Genomic DNA, 11,116 nt, shown 5'->3' with positions numbered 1-11,116 from the left:
ACCCCATCATTTATCTGGGCTTTCAAAACGAACCACAGACGCTGAAATATTTGCCTAAAGGCGTGATATTTTGTGGGAAATAGACCTATTTTCGCTGGTCCTGGAGATCCCCCGAGCAGCCTTTCTGCCAAGTGTATGTTTCGTGAGCCGGGGTTGTATGAAATAGATTTGCCTTTATGAGCTGTGTGGGCACATATAGGTAAATTCAGAGGTAATTGTAATCCCATATACACTCTCCTCACTCTACACACTCGTATAGATATGCACACATACACTTTGCAAAGGCAAACGTATTTCACACATACATAAATAAACACAGCAAATACTTGGGCTTTGAATTTGGTCATGAGAAAATCCTGGCACCAGCAGCCGGCCAATATTCCTGCCTAAACTGCAGGAAAAAAGCCAAGCGGACCGTGCAAGTGTAGCAACTTCCTCGGCACCGCAGTCACGCCCGAGTCGGGAAATTCACAGGAAAAACTTGATTTAGCCAAAGGCACCTTCCAAATATGCTGGTGTGACATGGACCCAATTCGCGCTTGGAGAAAACCTTGAATGCTACCAAGCCCTGGAAATCCCCTTGGAAACTCCATCACCCCCCCCAAACGCTTAAATTACAGGGAAAGGTCTCTTACCTTCTGCAAGAATAAAAATTCGGGTTCAACATAAACGAAAACTGAAGCTATACAAGATTTTAAAAGGAAGCAACAGAAACAGAAACAGGCAAAATCCGCCCCAAATTGGATCTGACCATTTGAAAACGCTGCAAACACCACGAAATGCCTTTTAAAACGCAAAAACACTGGGAAACTACATCTTTCTCCACGCACCCATTTTAAATTTAACATCTGAAGCGAAAGAAAACCTTTATCTGTATTTATTTATTCCTTTATTTACGCCCCAATTACAAATCCGACCCAATATTATCTTTCTTTCGGGTTAACTCCCACCAAAACCTCTCTTGGCGTGGTTGTTGAAGGCGCTTTGTGCAGATAAGTTTGGAGGGGTTTTGATAACCTTGACTTTGTGGGGATTTTTTTTTTGCTTTTTTTTTTTTTCCTGTGGGTATGGGTGAGGGGGTGTGTGCAATTGCAACTCAACTGCCAGATAATATCATTTCCCTTTGGATGCGGAATGGTATTAAAAAAAAAAGAAAAGAAAGAAAGAAAATAAAGAAAAAATAAAGGATAAAAAAGAGAAGTGTTTCTGGGGTTTGCTTTTAAAAAGGCCAATTTTGGAGAGGGAAGCGCCAGAGGATAGGTTTTGCTGGTGCCACAGACCCGAGGTGTGTGTGCATGGGGGTCCACACACGACCCACATGCATGCAGCCCTGCATGCACATACAACGCCACATTTCCCAGCCATCCTTCTGCTGCTGGAACCCTAATTATAGCACGGATCCTGACACACGGCGGATATTTTAATCCACATACCACAGGCAAACCATGCAACCCGTTGCTTAGATCTAGGCAGGATTTTCTACCAACTTTTTAGAGAAATTAAATTCATCCCTTCGCATGTTCCTCACTTATTGACCTGAAAGAAGCCTCAGAATCCACCTAGCTTCAATTTTGGACAGGAACAAACCCGAATATTCACATACACGTAGATTTCAAGCCATATGCAATCTCTATAGTGAAAATAAAACGTCTTCCATGAAAGCCTCTTTTCAGAAAATACCAAATTTAAAACATCTGCTCAACACACAGAAACATTTTTTGCCTTCGCAAACAAGATCTCAATTCGCCAGGAAAGAAAAAAAAAAAAGCAGCAGCTTTTTCCTCTCTGAGTCTCCCAACGAGCTTCCAAGCCACGAAATGAACCACACTGCACAACTCCAGCCTGAGATGTTTGCAACTGCAAATTAGACTCTACGCATTTTAATTTTTTACCCTACTTCAACACTGAGCAAAGCCAAAGAAGACAAATCCTCTTAGCACACGGAAATAAAGCATTTACATAGAAAGCGATATGAAAGGGAAAATAATCAGGGTTCATCTGCCTTAAAAACCACAACCCCCCCTGCAAGCGACACCCCCAAACAAACAAGCCCCAAGTCTCGGCAATTTCAAAGCAAAGCCACCTCATCTTATCACATTCTGCAGCGTTGACTGCAAGAACCTTTTTTTTTTTTTTTTTTTTTTTTGCATAAGTACATGCACAGCAAATTTTCTCCATAAAAAGAGCGAGGGGACGAGTTCTCAAATAGCTGTCTGCTCCTTTTTCTCAGCTCTTAAATATATATTAAAAAAAAAAAAACCACACCAACAAAACAAACAACCCAAAGCAAACCACCCAACAGTTCTAGGAAGATTTTTTTTCCCCAAAAAGACAGCAACAATACAGAACATTATTGTGCCAATTTCTGGAGGAGAAGTTGGCTGGGTAGAGAGCACGTTAGTGCATATTCGCAGTACTCTAGCTCTTATTAGCTATGGATGATTACTAATTGCTGAAATTAGCTACTGGTAATGAATGATTCCCTTACCTTTTGCTTCATTGTCAGAATTGTCAGTGCTGGTGTCAGTGTTTTTATTCAGCTCTTTCTCTGCTTCCGAAGGACTTATTTTGGGTGCTGGGGCGCTTTTTTCTGTTTTAATTTCGTTCGTGGATGTGTTCTGAGTATTATCTGTTTTTGTGTTTTCGGGAAAACTCACTTTAGCCACCGGGGGCGGAGGAGGAGGAGGAGGTGGTGGTGCTGGTTCCAGATGCTCATTCCTTGGGTTCAGGCTCGCCCTGGATTCAAAACTTGCCTCAAACTCATTTGGATTGCTGCAGTTTGACGTCTTCTCCATGGAGGGGTAACCTTGGCTCGCTCGGTAGTAGCTAGGAACGGGGACTTCATGGTCATTTAGGCAAGACTCAGGCATTTGGTTGGGGTAGAGGGCCGTCTCTGTGGCATTTTTTGCCCTTTTATCAGCGTTATACATACAGCAAACATTCTCTTCCTTGACATTGGTTGGGAAGGAGCAGGATGGGAGCTGTCTTGCAACAGGTTGCTCGATCCTGTACGTATTTTTGGGGTCACACCAAGTGTCTAGCTGAGAAAGGTAAGATGGATAGGTGCTGAGAGACAAGGTAGCGCTATTCACCTCGTCCCTTTTGGAAAGAGACGGGATAATTCCACAGTTCCTCATGACTCCGCAGCTGAAATCGCTCCCAGGCTGCATGTACATCCCTTGGCTGGAGGAATAATTCTCCCCTCTACAGGTACCGGCCAACGAGTCCATCAAAAACGAGTTAGAAGTCACATTGTTGGGACATGACATTTTCAGAGAGGGTTTTTAAGGAGGAATACTCCAGCCAGGGGCTGACATCTTTTTTTTAGGGGGAAAAAATATCAAGCACCATAATTATCCACGCATCGCTCTCCCCCCCTCCACCCCCCCACGTGATGCCCAGGCCAATGAGGATTGAAAATGGCCTTGATGATTCAGACGGGGGCGACGTCACGGGGGTCAAGTTGTCGGGACCGGGAGCGGCACCGTGGAGCAACAGCGACATCTGCCAGCACCGGGCCGGGACCTGCCGGCGAACAAAGGCAGAGCCCCGCCGCCCGCTCCCGCCCGCCCGTTTGTTTACCAACGGAGCCACGCGTGGAAACGGGGCAAAGGAGCGGGGCCACCGAAGAAAGAAAAAATTACAAAATTTATATCGATTTGGAAAAATTTTTAGTTTATTTTTTTTTTAAATGTATAGGGGGAGAGGGTAAAATTTAAATTAAAGAATCATCCCCTCCCCTTTTTTCCCCCTCTTCCCGTGCCTTCTCGGAATTACCTTTTTGCGCCCCAAAACCAATTTTTAATTGTTGCCTCCCGACGCCCCCCTCCTCTCTCCTTCTCCTTCCTCCGCTCGCCTGCATCTTCCCCGCCCTCCCCAGCGAGGCTGGGCATGGGCGAGCTCCTCTGGGCTGAGCCGGCTGCTGCGCTGCTGCTGCTGCTTGGCGTTATTTTTATGCGTATTAAAATTATTTGGGTTTTTTAGGGGGGTAGATGGGGTTTGGGGGGTGCGGTGGGGTGATGCACTCGGCGCGGCTTTGCTTTCGCTGTTTCGAGAGAGATGTGGGAAGGGGGGGGGCGGGAATTGGGGAATAATTCAGAGACCCTTCAGGCAGGCATTTCCCCGAAACCCCGAAGCTCCTTAGAGCAGGTTGGATATTTCCCAGGCAGCTTTTTTAATGAAGAAAAAGACGATGAAAACCTAGTTTTGCTTTATATTCCCTTTTCTTTTATTCCCGGCAGCAGAACAGCTTCGCCCTCCCTGACTCTGCGAAGACAGCTTTTTTTAATTATCCACTTTCATTCCCGAACTGTCTTAAGTTTCTGGGATAAAATGGCATGTGTGGTGTTGTGCAGGGGAATGAAAAAAAACCCAACCAACATAACTCCTCGTGGAAAGCAAAAAAAAGGGGGTCGAATTTGTGCAAAGGGAACGACTTTGGAGGGTGACCTGGTGGAGCGCGGCGGTGTGGTGGGTTCTCTCCCCTCTCGTCCCCCCGTCTGCTCCCTCTTTCTTTCCGGAAAATATCTACCGGGGAGGTGGGCGGCGGAGGGGGGGGGGGGGGGGGGGGAGGGAAGGGAGGAAAATCCAACCTGAGACTAGCTACATACCCTGCAGAAGGCTTTGCAAACTGAAACTCCCCTGATTTGGTCGGATTTTATTTGATTTTCATTTCCTCTTTTTTCCTGGAGTGATTTCACGAGGAAAGTTACTTTTCTCTTCAATATTTCCTCTCTCCTCTTTTGTGGCGCAATTCGCTGCGATGGCAGCTCAAGTTGCTGTTTTCTTTTAAATTTTAAATCTCCGAGCAAGATTTGATGCCTTAAAGACGACGGAATTTAAACATTGGTAGTTATCGTGCCCTTTCCCCCAACTTAATTTTCTTTATTATTTTCTAAATCGTGTAGTAATTAGGCTCTATAGGGTTTTTGTCATCATTCGTCCTGGCGTGTTCTAATGCTGGTGGGTGAACTCTGATTTTAGGCGAAGCGGCGGATTAAAGCAATGGTGAATAAATAAATAAAAAGGGAGATAGCCCGGAATTTCAAGATCATTACGATTAGAAAGAGACGGGTTCAGAGTCACTTTCAAGGGAAACAAAAAGAAAACGCCACCTTTCATTAAAAAAAAAAAAAAAAGAACAACGGGGGTGGGGGGGAGAGAGAAAAAGAAGGAAAAAAGGAAAAGAATGGGGAGAAAAAAGAAAAACAAGGGGGAGAAAGGAAAGGGAGCAAAATCGTGGAGAAAAAAAAAAGTACATTGGAGCAGAGAAAGTGGAACTTGACCGTTTGGGGTGATTTGTAACGGTTTAGAGCAAAGTCCTGCTTAAATATTCTCACGTCTGCAAACCTGTTTTCCCAAAGATTTTCAAAAGCAGGGCTGTAAAATTTCCCTCGACTTAACTTTCAAGAGCCTTGCAGGTCTTCTCTCCGCATCAAGTAGGACAAGTTTCAATATCTTAGGCCGAAAAAGCCTAAAAGTGCATAATCCTATTTCGTGTGCCCCCTTCCCCAGCACAGTAAAAGCTTTCGTAGGCTTCAGACGCCATTTGGTTCCCCTGGAAAGCTATTTGCGACTTTATTGCCTCTATTTGTGTTATCTGCATAGGTCTTTTTAAAACAGTTTGATAGAAATCGTTCAGTTTTATGATATCCAACGAAAATTCCACATAATATTTATAAGCAAAGAATAAAACTTTAGTATGGGAGCCAATATTTTCTCATTTATAGGTGATGAAATTAAAGACCAATGCAATTTTGTATTATATTGTGCTTTTTTCCCCCCGGTTTGATTCCCCCCCCCCCCCCCCCCCCCTTTATTTTTGCAGCTGATGTGGCTGGCCAATAATTTATGCTGCTCAGTCAAACAGTTACACATGTGCATTTTTTGGGACACCAAAATTTGACCTCATAGCTTCCTGTATTGCCTGCCTAAAGATTAAATACGTTTTCCTGATTTTTTCGCCCTGCATTCTGGTGTGTGCTTTGTCGAAGGAGATATGAAGGAGTTGCACGGAGCCCATCAAACGTGACATTAAATAATTTGAATTTGCTTCTCCGCAGAACCAGGCGCTTCGCAAGAGCATCTCGAGCAAACCTCCCCATCCGGGTTGCTGGAGAAAGCAAAAAACGGTGCTGGAAACCTCATCTTTTATGAATGTCTAAACGTTGTGAGTATAAAATAAAGATTTACACCGTTCATAGGCGTTTTGTTTACTAGGGTTTGCCAGCACAAGCTAGCGATGTAAACGTTTGGAGGGTTTCAAGCCTGGTTCCCGAGTTGCTAATCAGCATCTTCGGGAGCACAGTGGGATGAGTAAATATAAAATCAGGTTGTTCATAAAAATATGAGCTGAAAATGTCTCGAAACTTCACTGTGATGGGGTTTTTGGCCGTGGAAAAAGAAAGTTGACATTAGGAAGCAGCACAGAGGCGTCTCCAGGAGACCGAATATTGTTTAAAGTTTAAAATAATTAGAAGTATGATAAACATGGGTCATTAATGGAAAGAGAAATAAAATTCATCAGCCTAAGTGGAACCCCCGTTGGGAAAAATGCTTTACTCTAATTACAGAAAATAAATACGAACAAATGCTATTAAAACTTAAAAGGAGAGAGTCTACCCGTGGTAAGGACTTTAATAACCTACTTTGAATTTTACACACTTTTAGGGGAACCATATACACGTCCGATGTTCATCCCCCGCCACCGTCGGGCTGCCACCCTTACGCGTTTCCTCGAAAGCTGCTCTCCCACCCCCACCCCCCAGCCGCGTGGGTTCAACCTGGCCCTTTTGGGCCAGTTCAGGGGGTTTTACCCAATGAACTCCGAGGCACAGCAAAAAAAGTGGGGTTTTGCCCTTCCTTTCACGGCCCCTGTTCTCCCGGGGAGAGGGGATGCCTGAGCGGGCTGTCCCCGCGTCCTCCCATTGTCCCCAGAGTCCCAGACAGCGCAATTGCCCTAAAACGTCCCCAAACCAGCGCTGGGGATGCCCGGGAAGCCGCGGACCTTGCTAGGCAGGGACGAGGGGCTGGGGGGGGAGATGCCAGAAAACCCCGTCTTCTTCCCATCACCCCGAGGAGTATATAAATGTCTACGATTTCCAAGACAAAGCATCTCTCGGGCTTCCTCGGAATATTTTACCTGTCCCCTTTTCAATCTAATTATTTAACCGTGAGTTATGTATAGAAAGTGTTTCTTATGCCCATTGTATTTTTTACCAAGTTTTCTTACGTTTTTATGACAAACATTCATTTTCGCTTCGAGGAAGTATTTGGTAGCAACACTTTAATGATTACCTTAAATTTGTATTTCTGCCCGGTATTATGCCCTATGTTGTAGCGGAAATAATTCTGATTTATGACAAAGTACACTGGAGTACAATAACAGCGATGCAAAAATAAAACCCACGCCTTTATATGTTGGCTTAGAAACTGTAAACTATCACCACAAGAAATCTATCAAACTTTACAATCCCTCTTACCCTGCTTCCTTCTTTCTGAGTAACTTAAGTCAAAGAATTATGGAATGATATTATGTTCCTTGAGGTGGTATTGAAAACTGTGTTCAAGCTTTTCTACCCCCAACATAGCACCCATGGACTGGATGGAGGTTGGACCCCTTTCCTTTCCCTTTGATCATTAAGGCGAAATTTGGAAAGTGTAATTCATACATAAGCAAGAGCAGGCAGGGTGACAGAGCACAACGATGTGACACGGGGATTTTGGAGGAGTTTATTCAGTGCTGAAATGTTTCCTTTAATTTTCCAGCCGCGTTAACAAACTTAAATATTGTGCCCACACACACACACAAAAAAAAAAAAAAAACAACCCACAGAGAGAGAGAATAATTTCTACCAGAGGTGTGTAGGTTCGGGTGGAAGCTCTGGAAACGTGGATTATTGCACGTTTGGAAAATTAAAGTTTTTTTTTGTGGGGGTTTTGGGGTTTGGGATTGTTTTTGGGGGGTTGGCGGTTTTTTGTTTTTGTTTTTAGTCTGGGAAATACTGGTGGCCGCGCTGCGGTTTTTAAGCTGCAAAATAACTGAGCAATGTGGATTTTGGAGAGCCCCTTTTATAAAGTTAAAAAAAAAAAAAAAGAAAAGAAGTGAAGTTGAAAGAGGCGAAGAGTAACGATGAAAGGTAAAAACTGCAAACAATGAAGGACGTGCTAAAATGTGGGTCTGCCCTGCGAGTTAAGAGCAAACCTCAAAGAATTCCTATTTTTCACATATGACGATAGGAAAATGATTCCTTTCAAAGTTTTTTAAAACACTGATAATTTAACAGGCGTCTTTGAAGCGGCAACGCCGGTCTGCTGAGCGCCTCAAAATAAACATTATTGTTTCAATTACAGTTTTAGCAGAATATCGAGAGCACCGCGAGGACGGGCGATTAACACTCCCGTTTCTTCTTCAGCAAGAAAAAGAAGCAATTTGGGCAAAATAAAATCCCAATAAATAGAAATTTCACACCTAGCCATGGAAATACGCTGGAGAGATCGGAGCTGAAGCTTGACCTTTTTCTTTTGCTGTATTTGCCTACATTTGCGAGTCTCTACCTTCCAAACGCACACACTGCCGCAGAGGTGGAGAGTGCTGGGAAACGTATGTGCAGGGAGAGGAATTCTCCTTTTTATTTTTTTTTTAATATATTTTTTTCCGTACCTGCAGCCCTCATCCTGAGAGAGAACCTCGAACATCTCCTGCTTCCTTAATCCCGGGCTCTTCGCAAACCCCAAAGAGTTTCGGCTGTTTTTTAAAAATTAACCGTCATTTGCAGAGTCACACACGGTTTATATCAAACACATCTTTAAAGCAGAGGACTGCAGATTTTCTTGAGCATGTATCACCTAATTCAAAGAAAGGAATTAGGCCGCTTTTTGACAATTAAAACGAACGAATTTACTTTGCTACTTGTGACACATAAACAATTGTAATGTTTACATTAAGCCTTCCCCCCCCTTTTTTTTTCCAAAATGAATAAAGTTTTTTTATGGGCTCCATCAGCAATATGTTCCAGCCTAATTCCTCAACTCTAGATTAAAAAAAAAAAAAAAAAAAAAAAAAAAGCCTTGTGAGGTTGCAAACCACATTCTCGTGGTTTCATGTTGTAATTTAGAAGTTATCAAAAGCAGAGAAACGTGCTTCCATCTAACATATGCTGTGCATCCCTCCATCCCCAACTTTATGAAAGGCGGATAAGCCAGGCCTTAATGAGCCGCCATTTTGGGGCAAAATAATAAAACTCATATTTTTAATATATTCCCGGACAGCGGAGGGGCAGCGCAGCTATGAGCTGCCCCCACACCGCCCTCGTGTCCCTTTTTTGGGGGGCATTTGTTTTTAGGGGGCCATTTATTTGGGGGAGAGCTATTTCTTTATGGAAGGCCATTTATTTTTGGAGGTCTATTTAATCATGGGGGACTATGTTTGGAGGTCTATTTATTGGGGGGGTCTATTTATTTTTAGGAGTTTGGTTTTTTTTTTTTCTTTCGGAGGGGGGGTAAAAATCAAATCGCAAGTTTGCAAACGCTTTGCCTCAAATCCGCAATTCCTTCCCCAAAGTTTTCTCCCTCTCCCCCTCTCCCTCCCTTCCCCTCCCTCCTCCTTTTGCCGGTGGCTTTGCAATATTTCAGCAGCAAATTCGCCGCCGGTCCCCCCTCGGCAGAGCGGTGCTTCAGGAGAACCAATTTAATTGCCTTTCGCCAAGGTTATGGGCCACCAGGGTCCCTGGGAGAGGGCTCCAGGACTCGGGGGCTGCTGCCTGCTTGCCTGTGCCCAGCCCTGCCTCTCCGCCGGGAGCAGCTATTGCTCCTATAAAAGTTCCTCGTACACAAATAAATGAATTCACCCTAGGATCCACAGGCGAGGATTAGCTCAATTGATGGTCGATTCGAGTCCACTTGCCAAAACCACTGGCTTTCTTCTTCGCTTTTGCGAAATCCCAGCTCTGGCCAAGCTGCAAACCAACGTCAAACCCGTGAGGAAAAGTGGAAATGGTCAAAAGGATGGATTTCCCCTCACGGCTATTGTGTGCCGCTCTTGCTGAGTTGTTCAGCTGAAGTTGTTTATTTACATGCCACCAAGGAGGTTTCGCCTTATCACACTGTCAAGTTTACGTGCTTCTGCCCTGGCACCTTCGGGAGAGGCTGCGTGGGGCCGTGTGGGTGCCAGTGGGTGCGTGTGCCTGGGTACGTGCGGCCCCGTCCACACAACGAGGATTCTGGACACTTTAATCCAGCACTTGCAGCTCTACAGATCCCCCCTCCCCAAACAAGCTTCTTTTTTTTCTTCTTCATTTTTTTCCTTTTTTTCTTTTTCTCCTTTCCTTTTTCCTTTCTTTTCTTTTTTCCTTTCTTTTCTCTCTCTCTCTCTTTTTAATTTTTAAAAAAGAATTAATTTGCTTTGTAAGGAAGCCAGCATTAAGTGAACATTATTATCCCGCAAGAAGCCAATTAGAAGCCGGCCCCCTCGCCTCCTTCCCTCTGCAATATTTCACAACAAAGTCACCCAGAGCTGCTTCCAATATGTTGTGTATGAAATCCAGGGAGCAATAGGAAACAGGTTGGGTTGGTGTGTTTGTACGTCACATGGAAAGGGCTTTTGTAATTAGTCTGGGTGTCATTAACGTAGAGCACAGAGCGAGCTCCCCAGCCTATGAGGGAGGCTTTATTGTGATGGACATCCAAGGTAGGAATAAAGCTGGTGGAAAAGCCTAAATGCGTGCTGGGAATTAAAAAAAAAAGGGGGGGGGGGCGGGGAAAAAAGAAAAAAAAGACGAAAAACTTGTAAAACTTTTACGCCAAACAAAGTTATAAAAACTTTTCATGCGTTAAGATATCAAAAGCTTTATAACAATAATAAAGACTGTGTGCCGTGTGTGTTAAACCTGCTTCGAAATGCATTAAATGCTGCGCGGCTGAGTTAAATATTAAGCATCATAAACGCCACGCGGGGTTCAAAATTAGTTTGGGGGTGGGGAGGGGGGGGGGTCGGCGGAAAAATGTGGGGGGGCCCCCCACCCTGGCTCCCTGGAGGCGGGGCGGCCGGAGAGCCGCGACCCTCTCTGATTCCACTTTATTACAAAAGGGTTAAAGGTGATGGACTTGACTTTATTGA

At 44.3% G+C, this 11,116-nt stretch overlaps 1 protein-coding gene across 1 annotated transcript in view; it reads right to left on the bottom strand.

Moving 5' to 3' along the window:
• The window catches only part of HOXC10 (homeobox C10), a 9,941-nt gene extending 4,141 nt beyond the window's left edge, over positions 1-5,800 (bottom strand). The window contains exon 1 of the mRNA XM_080368953.1: positions 2,489-5,800. Coding sequence (XP_080225079.1) covers positions 2,489-3,269 — 781 coding nt within the window. The 5' untranslated portion in view covers positions 3,270-5,800. The remainder of the gene's footprint in view (positions 1-2,488) is intronic.
• Positions 5,801-11,116: the final 5,316 nt, after the last annotated feature.

The sequence above is a fragment of the Falco punctatus genome (genome assembly GCF_963210335.1).
Source record: "Falco punctatus genome assembly, chromosome: 18".
In the NCBI taxonomy this organism is placed as follows: domain Eukaryota; kingdom Metazoa; phylum Chordata; class Aves; order Falconiformes; family Falconidae; genus Falco; species Falco punctatus.
Note: the sequence above shows the minus strand (reverse complement) of the source record. Positions and strands in the feature narration are given on the sequence as shown.